The 14,805-nt window shown below is 41.2% G+C and overlaps 2 protein-coding genes across 12 annotated transcripts in view; one reads left to right on the forward strand and one right to left on the reverse strand.

Annotated features, from left to right (window-relative positions):
• The first annotated feature begins 2,697 nt into the window (after window positions 1-2,697).
• Window positions 2,698-13,612, forward strand: ECSIT (ECSIT signaling integrator). Of its 6 annotated transcripts, none has more exons than XM_061640407.1 (8): window positions 2,698-2,790; window positions 3,781-3,997; window positions 4,177-4,582; window positions 7,623-7,846; window positions 9,000-9,057; window positions 10,043-10,191; window positions 11,333-11,435; window positions 12,711-13,612. In XM_061640407.1, exons 2-8 carry the CDS (start codon window positions 3,890-3,892, stop codon window positions 12,932-12,934), a joined length of 1,272 nt encoding a protein of 423 aa, XP_061496391.1. In that variant the 5' UTR covers window positions 2,698-2,790; window positions 3,781-3,889; the 3' UTR covers window positions 12,935-13,612. The 6 variants fall into 6 exon arrangements, with proteins under 6 accessions (XP_061496391.1, XP_061496409.1, XP_061496399.1 ...); XM_061640425.1 differs by having other exon boundaries at window positions 2,783-2,804; XM_061640415.1 differs by lacking the exon at window positions 2,698-2,790 and adding an exon at window positions 2,795-2,870.
• Window positions 9,642-14,805, reverse strand: part of LOC133363092 (zinc finger protein 653-like) — a 52,550-nt gene continuing 47,386 nt past the window's right edge. For 5 of the 6 annotated variants that reach the window (XR_009757589.1, XR_009757587.1, XR_009757588.1 and 2 more), the window contains one exon: window positions 9,642-9,842. Coding sequence is in view for 3 of the 6 variants with exons in the window: in XM_061582172.1 (XP_061438156.1) it covers window positions 9,835-9,842 (8 nt within the window). In the remaining 3 variants the exon portion in view is untranslated. The remainder of the gene's footprint in view (window positions 9,843-14,805) is intronic. The other variant, XM_061582162.1, reaches the window with a different exon arrangement.

Below are 14,805 nucleotides of genomic sequence, written 5' to 3' on the forward strand. Positions count from 1 at the left end.
TAGCAAATAAATAATAAATCCTACCATTACTATCTTAGCTAAACTAAACTAAAAACAAACAAATCCTTAAATAATTAAATATATATAAATATTGGAGTAGCACAACACAATTAGCTAACTAAATGAATCTTCTAAAATATAAATATTTTAGCAAGAATAAAACAACAAGCAACATGAATAGAGAAAACCATTAATACCACCTTCCAGCTGTAACAGTCAGTTAGAAATGAGAACATTCAAGCAGCAACTGTCATGACCTCATCTATCTACCAGCATTGTTGAGAAAGTGTGATGTCATAGAGGAAAAACAGAGAGCAACTATTTCAATATCAGCTTCTTGGCAATAGGAAGTTATTCCCAAGGCAACTCAAGACTCTTGCTCAAATCCCTGCTTACTCCCGTTAGGTTCGTTGGTAAATCTTGGCATACCCTACCTCACAGGATTGTTGTAAGGATAAGATGAAGAGGAGAATAATTACAGCAGAAAATAAATGAGCTGCTGGAGACTAAAGACACGATGGCTAGGTGGAAACAGGAACCTGCAGGAAAAAAAGAATGAGAAAGAACACCTGGAAAATCAACTTCAAGAAGCCGAAGAACCTTCTGGCACTAGTTTCCTTGCAATCCTCCCTAAGACATTCTGTCCCAAATTTGTTTGAAAACTCAAGAATTGGGGTCAGCATAATTGATGCAGTCCAAAAGAGCTCCAGGCTAGATCTTAGGTGGTTTGTGTCATAATGCTTTAGATAACATGCATGGCCAGTTCTGGAGGAGTGCTCAGATGTTGCTAGACAGTGTTCTTGCTGGATGCAATGGCTCTTTTTGCCAACTCTTATTGCTCTTTTCTTGAAATACAGTACTTTTCATTCTGAACTGCAATATACAGTGCCTTGCAAAAGTAATCAGACCCCTGATTAATGCTCTCATATTACTTCTTTAGTGGACTGAAGCAGGTTCTCTTGCAGCATTTCCCTCTGTTTTGCTCCATCCATTCTTCCTTCCCTGCTGATGAGAAGCATCCGCACACATGATGCTACCACCATCATACTTCACTGTTGATATGGTGTGTCTTGAGATATGGGCAGTGTTAGGTTTGTGCCACACATAGCTCTTTGAGTTTTGGCCAAAAAGCTCTATCTTGGTCTCATCTGACCATAAAACCTTTTCCACATCGCAGCTGGGGGCACTCTCATGCTTTCTGGCAAACTCTGTGCATGTTTTTAGATGGTACATTTTGAGTAATGGGCTTCTTTCTTGCCACCCTCCCATACAGGTCAGTGTTATGCAGAGCTGCCAATATGGTTGAATGGTGCCCACTCCCACAGCCACTGAGCTCTGTAGCTCCTTCAAAGTGATTGTTGGCCTCTCTATGGCTTCTCTCACAAGTCTCCTTGTTCGAGAGCTGAGTTTTGAGGGACGGCCTTTTCTTGGCAGTGCCTGGGTGGTGTGATGCAGCTTCCACTTCCTGGTTATTGATCCAACTGTGCTCACTGGGATATCCAAACGCTTGGATATTATTTTGTACCCTTTTCCTAATCTATGTATTTGTATTACATTACCTCTCACTTCTGCAAAATGCTCTTTGGTCTTCATTTTCATTCAGATCCACAGTCTGATCAATGATCCTTCAACAGTGGGGGTTTTATCCTGACAGTGACAGCAACTTTAATAGTTCACAGGTGGAGGCCAATGGTAAGGTAATTGTGTCCTCAACAGGGCAATTTCTTCCCTCTGTGTACGCTAGGAGCTTCCACAGCACAGGGGTTGAATACTCATGCAAGCAACATGTTTCAGTTTTTTATGTTTCTTACAAACATTCCCAGCATAAAATCAATGTCACCTTACAAAAATTGATTTTGAGTTTCAGTGTTTCAAAATAAAACATCATACGGAATGAAATTACAATGTACCATTTGTAATTCAGTAATATGAGAGCATGAGGCAGGGGTCTGATTACTTTTGCAAGGTATTGTAATTAAACTGTGAAGTTGCCTAATTAATCTAAATCTGTATTTCTGAGCTTTGAGTCATATTTCATGCCATTGTGTTTTGAACTCATTACACTGCCACAATGCTGACGTCATCTACCACCAATTGTAATCTATTTTATTTATAGCAAGGGGAAAAAATCCCCACAGCCCACATTTCTTTTACTATTCTAGAATTCTGTAAAAGGCTGCCTCTCCAGCTCAAATATATTTCTTGATATTTTTGTTGTTTTATCCATATGGTCCATGTAACGTTACTCAGTACGTTTTATAACATTATCAAATTAATCGACTTTTAAAAATTCCAGTGTTTGGCATATGTAAGAGGTTCTGCTACTACGGCGTGAAATATTAGCTTCTCTCTTTTTTTTAATAGCTCAGTTAAAATACGTTAATAATTAAAGGCAATAGTCAGGACTGCAATCCTATATAATTAGGAGCAAGCCTCAAGGACTTGCTTCTGAGGAGAAATTCATAGAATTCCTGTGAGCAAAACAGGAATCAAGGGAAACTTTTCCCCATCACTATACTGCATATCAGGGGAAAGTATCGCGTGTTGAAATGCAATCCGTACACAGAAGCCCTGCCAAGAAATCAAAGGGGGCAGCTACAGCGTACCCGCTAGTTAGATCGCACAGGCCCTGCAAAGCCCCACACGTGCTCGCTCGCTCGCTCGCTCCCCTCTGAAGGAGGACCTTGCCAATCTGCCCGTTTCTGGGAGGGCGGGGCCTCGCACACTCTCGCTGATTGGGCAACTTGCGATGGTTACGTCACCCTGGACGTTTCAAGATGGCGCTGCACGGTAAGGGAGATCAGGTGCGGATAAGTGACTGCTAGAGGAATGAGAGGACTTTGCATGGAAAGGGGCTACCGAAGGAGAAGGTGGTAGATCCGAAAAAAGCCAGAAAAGAAGTTGGCGGTCGTGGTGGTTATTCATAGTTCTATTATAACATTTTAAAAGTAATGTGTGACTATGACAAATGCGTTTGTGAGTGCATGTATTACATTGGGTTCAAATCCTATTTACATGGGCCAGCTTTCCGGAAATTGCTCTTTGTCTCAATACCCCACCTTTAAAATTAGAAAAATGGTGGGGATGAAGATAATGAAGAATGTAAAGTAACGTTGTACAGTTTAGACAGATCTATGAAAAGAAATGATTCACTAGAGAAGACAATAATGGTGGGAAAAACAGAAGGGAGTAGAAAAAAAGGAAGACCAAACAAGAGATGGGTTGATTCAATAAAGGAAGCCCCAGACCTGAACTTACAAGATCTGAACAGGGTGGTTTATGACAGATGCTCTTGGAGGTCACTGATTTATAGGGTTGTCATAAGTCATAATTGACTTGAAGACACATAACAGTTATAAAAAAAGCAATGACAATGGAAGCACTTATCTAACTGGCTTCAAATTTGCTTACCAACTTAGTTGTTTGTTGTCTTTCTGTTTCATTTATTTAACTTGGCCTCAGGACTAGACTATGGACATTTGTTATTATGAACCTTGTGTGTATGCAGTGCACAAATGAGTAGTAGTAGTTATACTCTAGCAACATATTTAAAGTTTCATGCCATACACTTAGCATGTTTAGAGAGGTATGCAGAGAGGGATGGGAATGTTTTGCACATGCTTAGTGCTGGTAAGCAGTTGTGACAGAATAAAGTCTGTTTCTATAACTTTGGTAAAATGCAGATAGTATGTGTGTATCTGAAAATGAAAGAAAGGTAATAAAGTCCCTGTAACTTTCTTCTCCTAAGACGTTTGACACTATGTGTGATTTTGTCCTTAGCAAACACTGCATTTCGGGAGTAGCTGATGTCTGCGACCTCTAATCATTTAATACAGCCACAGTTTCCCTGCATTTCATTTTTTGATTCTGAAAAGTCAGGCTGCCTGCCATGAACTGCATGTGGACATTATTATTGGCCCGGGAGCTCTCTGCCAGAAGGGGCACTGTCCTGATGCAAGCTACTCTCCGCCAGCTACAAAGAAGTGGCTGTCTTCAGGTAAAATATACCTAAGTCATTCTCTTTTGCCCTCTTGAGACCCTCTTAAATGAAAGCATATTTCAGATTCTTAGAATTCTGTGCCTGTTCTTAGGTTGTGGGTTAATTTGACTTGGTCTTGATGCTGCCATTCTGTGAAATTCCCTGACACATCGTTCTTTGTCTGTATCTTTTTTTAGAACTCCAGGAGCATCCAAGTCAGCACAGCTCTTGGCACTACTGCCCCTCCTGTTAAGGACAACAAAGATAATGATGAAGAATCCACCAAAAGATCCTTGGTGGCTGTTGACTATCTTTTTGAGAGAACTTCTGTAGATGCAAAGACTAAAGCCACATTCCAGCAAGCTGTGGACATCTTCTGCAAGCGGGACATCCGCCGCAGGGGTCATGTGGAATTCATCTATGCAGCCCTGAAGAAGATGCCAGAATTTGGGGTGGAGAGGGACATCAATGTCTACAACAAGATCTTAGATGTCTTCCCCAAGGAAGTGTTTGTGCCTCGCAATTTCTTCCAGAGGATGTTCAATCACTATCCCCGGCAACAGCAGTGTGGTGTCCAGGTGCTTGAGCAGATGGAGAACTATGGTAGGCATGCAGAGGGCCAGCAATTTCTAAGGTGTTTGGCCGAGTTGTAATCAGAACAAGGACTTGAGACCCCTAGGAGCTGGCTGCAGAACTTGGCAATAGCTTCGTGCTAAAGGAACCTCAAATTTAGGCAGCATAAAATAGGAAATGAGCTATCTTTTTATTGGACTAACTTTTATTGGTGAAGGATATGATATTTCAAGTTATGCAGTATTCAGTGTTATTAAGAATTATGTGCATCTCAAAGCTACCTTTTATTGGTCCTATAAAAATAGATGTCTACTCATCTAGTGTTGTTGCTCACAGCAAACTTCTGGCTGTAGCAAATCAGTATTATTTTTGATATTATTTGGATTTTATTTTATTTCTGTATGATGTGAGCCACCTTGAGAGCTTAATAGCGGAAAGATGGGATGCATATGGTGGAAAGGTCAGAGAGGATAGGGACGTTTTGAAGTCCCTTAAATGTAGAAAATACTGAATTCTCCATCACCATAAGCTTATTTTAAATATTAAAAAATTCTACATACGTTTTATAAATAGCAGAAGTTGCTGAACACCACCAGTAGAATAAGTGAAGAATAATTGAGAGTTTTCCCTATACTTTGAAATGTTTTTTCCATCCTTATTCTTATGGGATTATGGGCAGCATAGTGTGATGGTGGAAATTATAGTGTAATTATTTCTTGTCTTCATGTATGGAACTGGAACAATATGGAAGGGGAGTGGTGGGGTGCTAGCACTTGTGCCTGACACTGAGCTCTGTAGGACCAACCAATAGAGAGCATGCAGCAGTCAACATCTAGGTAACATTGTCATGGATCATTCTGGAGGGAGTTTGCTGAGGAAGTCTTGGCTAGGGAGGAACGTGATAGATGTCTACAAGTTTATGTAACGGAAAGGAATTGGTATGCGAAACCTGGGCTGGGCTGAAAAGAGGTGAGCTTAGGAAGAAACAACATGGCCCATGGAGCCAAATGAAGGGCGATGTAAAATTTCTGGAAATTTTGAAGCCATGCGGGGGGAAACCAAAGTTTTGGGGAAAATGGAAAAAATACAATGTGTATTTTTTTAGCAGCCTTTACAGACAAAGTCATTTTAGCAGCCTTTACAGACTGAAAGTCACACATTTCTTTAGGAACAAAATGTATTATGTATAACTTGGCTTCACCGTAAAATTATATTATAATTTTATATTATATATATATATATTATAAAATTATATTTTAAAATTAAAATTATATATTAAAAATAGTTTATTCAGACAATAACAAATTGAATTTACTTTAGAAAAAAGTTGTTACAACTTTTTGTTACAAATTGAGTTATAAGCTGCTGAATGTTAAAGAACCTAGCATCTCTTTGGTTTTGCCAGTTTACGAGGAACAGGCAAAAACAATTTAAAAAACAACCATCAACATTATTTACTTACTTATTTGTTTATTAAATTTATATCCTGTCCTTCCTTCTAAAGCAGCCCAAGATGGCAAACACACAAGCACTAAAACATCTAAAAAGAAAACCAACAAATTCTATATTCTGAACGTTATTCTTGTCCAGTCCTCCACAGTGTTAATTAAACATTAAGCACTCATTCCCCTAGAAACAGCTAAGGAAAAATAGCGGGTGGGAAAACAAGACTCAATGAGTGCTGCATGAAATTTAATATTTTCATCACTTTCTGCTTCTATCACTTTCTGCTTCTTTGCATTGCTCTGTACTTTCTCTCCCTCCCAGTCCTTTGAGGTCTAGTCAAGAGGCCAGAGAAAGATTCATCAATTATGCCAACGTGAGGAAGCCCGCAGGCAAAGAAGACACTGAATCCTTCCCTTGTGTCAATGGCAGAGCCTCCTAGAGGCAGAAATGCATCTTGCTCTTGCATTGGAGAGGCATACTCTCAGTGTACAACTAAGGACTTGTTTGTCCTTGGTGCGCAGGAATTGTAATGATCTGATACTGTACATAGTTTTACATAAACGTCTTCCTGTTACTTGTTTCTGAAGTAATTTGGGGGGAGTAAATATATGAACACCTTGTGTTAAACATCTTATTTATTATTCTAGAAGAATATATTTCATAATCCCATTTTTTATTTTTTGGAAAAAAGCTTTGGAGGGAAAACAAAAAATCATTTTCCCCCTGAATTTTTCCTTTTTTTCTCCCTAGGCCTTCACATCTCTAGATATTTGTATGTGATTCCTTCCCTATGTGCTGAGGCTTAGTGGAGAGAAGCCTCCCATGGAATATTGAGAGATTCCATTCTTTCCCTTTCTGTGTACTATACCTTTACCTTAGGTCTAAGACCCTTGGTCTTCCATTGTCAATGCCACCCACAGCTGACCATTCTAGGTTTCATTTTTTAAATTGCTTTGTATTCCTCACAGGCAGACAGTGTTTGAAAACTGTCAAAAATGCTAAAACATAAGAATGCTGTTAAAATTATGTTGTCCTCTCCCAGTCAGGTAGATTAGTTTTTAAATGGTTGGCTTTCTTGGTTCCCTTGCAACGGAATAAAATTCTTAACATGTTAGCTCTTCATAGGAATAGCTACAGGGAAGCTGCTGTGTTTAGCAAGCCTTTCAAGAAGGAGTTCAAGCTGACTGTCCTGTAGATAAAGCTTTGCAACTTCCAGGGTATCCATGTAGGGGTGCTCACTGTTTTTTTAAAAAAAACCCTCCAGTTGATCATTAATCTAATCGTCTGCCTTTTCATTGCTTATTTGAGGACTGGATTGCGAAATATCCAATACATAGATGCCTTTTTGAAATACTGAAGGAAGTGTTAGAACTTCCAATTTAATAAACCAAATCTTAGAAGGAACCTTCTTTTTCATTCCATATAACAGCAACACAAATCAAAATAACATCTCCCCCAAAAGTTTGCTTTTAAGTTCAAGCCTCATCAATTAAAATTGGTCCCTGCTGAGTTGTCTTATTACAGCTTGCAGTCTGAGGTCCTGACAATTGCCATCATATTTAATGAGTGGAAATAGGAGTTTCTACCCAGTCATGACAGGTTTGCCCTCCATTTTGCTCCAAAGGTGTTATGCCGAACAAGGAGACAAAATTTCTGCTCTTCCAGATCTTCGGAGACAAGAGCCATCCTGTAAGGAAATACCAAAGGCTCATGTACTGGTTTCCTAAATTCAAGCACATCAACCCTTATCCTGTTCCAGATCCTCTGCCAGAGGACTCTGTTGACCTTGCAAGGCTCAGCCTGCAGAGAATTGCTGCTGACATGGATGCCCGGGTTACAGTATATCAGGTGAGTTGAGACACTTTGAGATCCTAGAAGTGCAAGAGATTATCTACTCTGCAGCTTGAAATTGTGACTAATTTTCAGCAGCATTACTGGAAGGCCTTGTGAGGAAACAACTGTAAGCTCCATCAGCTCATTCCAGCACTGGTACCTTCTTTGAATAATGTATCCCTAAAATTCTGTGCCCGTGTTTCCAATTCTGAATAAGGAAACTCAGAATTCTACTATTAGGGCTCTTTGCTTTTTGCAATATGTTTGCCCATCTCTTTCTGTGCAGCCTAAAACCACATTCCTGCAACTAGGGCAGACCCTTGGCATTTGTGGTGTACCAAGCAAAAAGTGTAAGTCTAGCCATTTTGGCCTCAGAGGATAAATTTGAAAATATTCAGGAAGTATTTGCAAAGCTTATTTGTGTGTGAAGGGTCTGTGTCTTGTTGCTTCCTCACCAAAGGTCTGGCTGCAATCCAGAATGTTTTTTTGTCTATCACTTTGAAACCAATGAGACTTGAACATACTGATTTCAAAAGGGCTGGTTAGGCATGCATGGCTTTCTCTCCCTTTATTTGAAGTCTGTTACTCTTAATGTTCTGTACATATGTATTTCATACAGGAGTTGTGTGAGAATTTCTGTAGTTTCATTTTTTAAGTCTCTTGCTGTTTTGCTTGCAGAGATATAAAGAAAGACATGCAGGCAGAACTTTTCCCTAGTTTCTCATAAGAAATTCACCTGCTCCTAGTATTCCATCCAATGAGTATTAAATAAACTGAAGTCTTTGGCACTGATTTTTTAGAAACAATTAAATTTAATTGTAGAACTTTGTAAACACATCGGACTATTTGCATTTTTAGATTTTTCCTGTTGCATACCGATTTGGAAATCTCACCTTAGTGTATGCCCACTCCCCACATCCCCAACCACAAATTATCTGGCTACAAGTGTGCTGGATAGGTATTTGAATTCCCCTCCTTTTGACAACAGAATTGGAATTTTAAACAGAACTTCCATGTTAATTTGGAACTCTTAAACTTGGGGGTTTGTTGTTAAACACTTGATTTGTTGGAGCAGTAAGGGCAGAATGTTCGTACCATTTTTGATTTGGGGAGTGTTCTTGGCTGTGGAGGAAACTGTCAGTTAATAAAGTCATCTTGATCTTTACAGCTGCCTCATGCAGAGATTTTGGACTCTGGGAAAACAATTGACCACCCACATATTGTAGGTACTTAACTCATTGGATTGTTTTTTTATGTTGAGCGGATAATCTTTATGTTCAAGGACTGAAGGGAGCAAGTAAGCTATAAAGAAGGCAGAAGTGGATGCACCGTATAGCTACTGTATGTTTGAGCTGAACAGAGTTGTGAAGAGTGTTTCTGGTCTGAATTATGCCACTCTAGACCTTTAGCTGAGAATAGAACAAAGGTTGGCAGAACCAAAGAGCTGCCATAGTCTTTTCTTCCTAAGACCCTTCGCTTGGCTCCTTGGGGCTGTGTGATTTCCTTTTGTGTGCCGAGTCACTTCTATGTCTTAAAGTGCATGAAATTCTGAAGCTGGAAGGGTAATAAGCAAATCACCTTAGAGGGTTATAAACTTCTTTCTTTCCATGCATCCTCTGTCTCCTCTACTTTTTGTTCTTACGATATTTGACAACATAATGTAAGCGGAAATACTTCACTTTTTTTAGCACTCTCCCTTCTCCCACTGAACTTTGTATAAAACCCACGTGAACAAATTCTACTTTGTGAGATGGAAAAAGTGCTGTGTCAAGGAAATAAGAATAATTTTACAAAATTTCTTCATACAGCATTGTTTGGCCTGTCAGAATACTTTAATAAGAACAGAGGTGGTAAAGAGCCAGGAGGGGAGAGGTGGATCCAGTGTTTGGGCATTGGTAGAAATAGTGGTAAGAGCCTAGAGATCCCACCCCTTGACTTGTAGGAGTCCTGCCCAAGTTCTTCTCTGGTTTCTACTTCTTCAGCCGCCGCCACCTGATTGCTTTTCATTCTTCTGAAACAAACAAAACATATGATGACTCTGAGCTTTTGTTTAATTTATAACATATGCGCATAGCAGATCCCTTCCCTATGTACTGGGTCCCCCCTCTTCTCTCCAATGAGACTGTGCCATTTTCAAAGTTTCGTTCTGATATGACTGTGGGTACCTAACTGTTGGTTTATAATCTTTTCCTATTTCTTTGCCCCTTTTAGGAATCCAGAGCCCTGACCAACAGTCACTCTTGGCTCACCACAATCCAGACAGGCCTGTTTTTGTTGGAGGCCCCTTCCGCTTATGGCTCAAGGAAACATGTGTTTATTACTATGTGCTCAGGGCAGAGCTGTTGCCTCCAGAAGAAAGGGTAAATGGTGTCTGCTCTCCCTCCCATTGAAGGCCTGTTGGAGGATCCATAGGATCACTATGCTAAAGCATTTCAGTAGAAAGGGAACTCGCTTTGGAAAGACTGAGAGTTGTGATAGTATTGTTTGCATGTTGTGTCATGGGGAGAGATAGTGATGTGTCTGTAGGAGGGGAGGCTGGTGATTCAGAGCTCTGGAAATGGGTAATCCATTCCTAGCACTTTAGAGATTCTGCAATTTAGAAAGGATTTTCGAAATGGTTGTAATCCCCCTTGAGGGTATCTCCAAAGGAAATTGGTTATTGGGTGGTTCTGCTGAATATAAGGGATCAGAAGAGGTAGGACTTTTTCTGATAGTTTTTTTAAGGTGGGGATTTAAACTTGGAAACTCCCTTCGATGAGTGGAAGCCATAGCTTGCAAAGAGCTCTTAACTATAATTGCTGGGGAAGCAGCAACTAGTTAGTCTAGAAGCTATTTTCAGAAACTGAATACATTAAACTACTGCATAAATTTAGTCCAGTTCTATCAGCCATCTCTATTTTCAAGTTCACTACCTGGCAGAATATGCACTAGAGCAAGCAGAGCCAAAAGTGCTGGTGAATGTAGCAACAGGAAAGAGCAGGAAGCTAGGGGTCCAAAGAAATCCTGGCAGCATGGGGAAAAGAGGGTTTCCAGCAAGAGCAGAAGTGGGGAGCCTGACTCTGCAAACGTAGCTTAACAAGAAAAAATCTGGCAATGCCAAGAAACCAAATGAGGACTTACTGCTTGCTTATGCAAAAAGAATTTTTTTCACATGATGTGGAAAACCCAGAGAACATTTTTGAGGGGTTAGGCAATTCAGCAAGGACAGTTTGAGCACTGGCAGTCTGTAAGGATTAGGTTTAGCAAGCAAATGTTAAGCTGATGTTTGAGAACGAACGAGAAACAGATCACTCTTAACTGCTCTGTAGTAGCCTCTGAAGCATCTGGTGCCAGTGGAAATGGAATACCCAAGTAGGCCTGATCCTGTGCTTTTGAGATATGCCCTGTTAGGAATTGGGTGCTAATTTGGAACACCAGGGCTAGTGTTATTTGCAATTAGGTCAGTTTGTTGGCTATGGAAGTAATATAGTTTCTCTTACCTTCTGCTTCTGTTCACAAAAGGAAGAAGTGATTGACCCGGAAAGGAGTTTCTACTACCCTATGCATCTAGATATTGATCTGGAACGGGACCTTTGGGATGATAATGAATTTGACATAGATGAAGGTAGCTCCCATACCTATCATTTTTGTGAGTGTTTTTTAATCAATTGTGCAGCAGAGGTGATCCAGGAGTAACAAACCGTCTGGACCATTCCCAGCAAGATTATATTATGAGTTAAAACTAAGGAAAGGGTGGGAGAATCGGAATGTAAGAAGAGCCCTGCTGGACCGAAGGCCCATCTAGTTCTACAATCTCTTCTCACAGGGGCTAGTCATATGCCTCTTGCAAGCCTGCAACAAGATGTGAGTGCCACAGCACTCTTCCCACTTGTGATTCCCTGCAACTGATATTCAGGTAGTAGCCATCATGGCTAGCAGCCATTGTTAGCCATATCCTCCATGAATTTGTCTAATGAGCACTCTTAGCTTATGTTGCCAACATCCTCTGAGCATATCTCAGAACATGTTGATTGGGGGGTGATAGACTGGAGAATATGTTAGACATGCATACTCCTCTCTTTTGTGCTCAGGAGTATTCTGTTGAAGTTGCTTGACTGCCCATCTGTGGGGACTAGTGTGAACATGGGGTATTGGAGCTTCAGTCTGCACAGAATGCTATGCCTGTGGCATTGGAGGAGGTAGAAGGCCCTAGCTGCAGTCTTTGATTGGACAGTAGATGAGTAAAGAACAGACCTTGGGATGTCCGGATTCTCGGATCCAGTTGCTGAGCTGGGTTTCTCCTGCTTATGTACTCTATGTAAGATCACCAGGGCTGGCTCCAGGCATGCCAGGGCCCTTGGGCATCAGCTTGCCCTGGTGTGTGTGTGTGTGTGTGCGCGCACACACACGCATGCACGTGCCCCCCACACCCCCACCTACCTGTCTCCTGTCTTTTACCATTGCCCTTAACGAAGATGGTGGTCGCAGTTTCCCTAAGGGGATGACGCCTCTGCCGCCATCTTTGTTGATGGCACGTGTGCATGCTACGCATGCGCATCTCTGCCATCAACTAAGATGGCGGCAGGGACTTCAGTACCTTAAGGTACTGCCACCATCTTCGTTAAGGGCAATGGTAAAAGACAGGAGACAGGTGGGGGGGCGTGGGGGCCCCTGCAGATCATGGAAGGGAGACGGAGGGGCGGCTGGGGGGCCCCTGCAGATCATGGAAGGGAGACGGAGGGGCGGCTGAGGGGCCCCCTGTAGCTCCAGGGGCTGTTGGGCCAGTGCCCCACCTGGCCGCCCTTTAGAACCAGCCCTGAAGATCACTGCTGAAAATCTTGGCTGGGGTATGGCTTTTTTGCTGCTTCAAATAATGATGTTCTTTGTGCTTTCTCTGCAGTTGAAGAGGGCCCTGTATTTGCCATGTGTATGGCAGGGGCAGGAGACCAGGCTACCTTGGCCAAGTGGATTGTGGGTCTTCAGAAAACAAACCCAATTTTGTGTCAGATGCCAGTTGTGTTCCACCTCACTCCAGGGCCTCGGGAGCTGCAGTCAGGCACCAACTTGGATGAAGACGGTGAAGAGGAGATGGCAAAAGCTCATCACCTCAACAGAGATCTCTGAGCACACGTGTTAGTTTTCAATAGTGGTATATAATTTATTGAATATAACTTCATGCTTGTGTTTTAATTGTTAAGAGGCTAGTGCAGTGATTCCTTCAAATGATCTGAGCAATTTTGGCTTCAGTATTGAGTGGGTTGGTGCATTGAGGACCTCTTTTCTCAGCTGCATCACTAACACTGAACAGAATTGGCACCTTTGCCACAACAGCAGCAGAGGATTGTTGGTTTCCCTTTGAGCAGGTTTTCCCTATTTGAAATTTGAAGCAAACAGCACAAGTTTTCTTAATCATTGCTGTTGTTTCAATTGCCTGTTAAGCTGCAGCAGTCTTCCCTGTGTTCCCTTCTGTAGCACTTCCATTTTGAAAATGCACCCACCATGAGTTCCTGCTGCTTTTCAGTAACGAGGCCCCTGTTCTTTGACTACAATCATTGTCTTCCTTACCATTGCAGCCCAGGCAGTGAGAACAGAGCTTTTCTTCTTTCTCTAAGCTGGAATTATTAGGTTTCGTGCTCTGAGTGTTTGCCTGAAAAGTTAGTCAGTGGTGAGGATGAGAAGTCTGTGAAAAACATTTCCCTGGAAGTGATGCTGCTTTTTTACCTCCCTCCTAACACCAATGCAAAGGATGAAGGGAGGGGCCTTTTTATAATATTTCCTGGCATTAAAAAAATTGCAATGTCATGTGTGTACAGAATTTAATTTAAAGTTTGAATAGCTATTGGTTGAGCAAGGCATTCTGACCACAAGCGAGCAAACAACACTGATAACTCCTGAAGCATTAATGATATATACATAATTACTAAAACATTTAAGCTTTATTTTATAGATGATGGCTAGATACTTGATCTCGTGGTTGCTGAAATATTAGACATAGTAATGCAGCTCTGAGGCTTGCAGTGGAGAATGGCAGCAGTTGCTCTCTCTTAGACTAGGCAGTTTCCATTGCTGATTTAAGCTGAAGTTAGGGCAGTATTGCTATTGACATGCCTGTTAGGTGATGGTATTTCTAAGCAAGTTAATTAAAATAACACCAGCTACCACAGTGCTGTGCCTTGTTTTAGGATACTCTATTCCATACACATACCCTGGTTTTCCATTTCTTCCCTTGCTTCCCACCAATGGTCAGTCAGCATTCTGTGGTCACTGAACATACTCACTTCTCCTTGAACTGTTTTCTTCCCCTAAAGTTTTTTTTTGGTACTTTTGCAAACCTTAAACTTGTATCTAAGTCATTGCACGAGCAAAATGACTTCCCTTCACACAGTGGAACTTCCCTTCCATCTCCTTCTCTCACAGAGCAGGCTTGAGGGGCAGGTGTGGGGAAAAGAGAGGGAGGTGAAGTTCGATTATATGAGTGGAAGTAGTTGTGCTCGTGCAATGGCTTAGTTGAATATAACCCTTAATTTCTCCAAGACAGCTACTACCTTCCTTGTGTGCATTGTTTACATGATCCACACTTGGAGAATGACTTCTTTATTGGTAAGAATGGGTATCTGAATTTGCTTGTTTTCCTGTTACCTCCACACACCCTTTCCCTCTTCTTGGTTATGTATATTGGGTTGAAAACCCACAGGCACAGTTTGCATGCCTGTTTTTTTAAAAGCTATAGCCCATAGAGTATTTTAGGTCCTTAATCAATTAAATTATAATCCTTCTACATAACTTTAAAAATTAAGGATAACAATGTTCCATTAATCCTGCTATCTGTTAAGCAGTGGCCACCACTGAATAAGCCTCTTATGTCCTCTAAGCTTTGGGATCTGCTTCCCAGCATTGTGCAACAGAATTGGGAACTTGCCTGTCTTGAACCAGCTCTTTAAGACCTTTCTTTTTAGATAGTCTTATAATGACTAGTGTTTTCTTATTTTAATGCT

Source organism: Rhineura floridana, chromosome 1 (assembly GCF_030035675.1).
Source record: "Rhineura floridana isolate rRhiFlo1 chromosome 1, rRhiFlo1.hap2, whole genome shotgun sequence".
Classification (NCBI taxonomy): domain Eukaryota; kingdom Metazoa; phylum Chordata; class Lepidosauria; order Squamata; family Rhineuridae; genus Rhineura; species Rhineura floridana.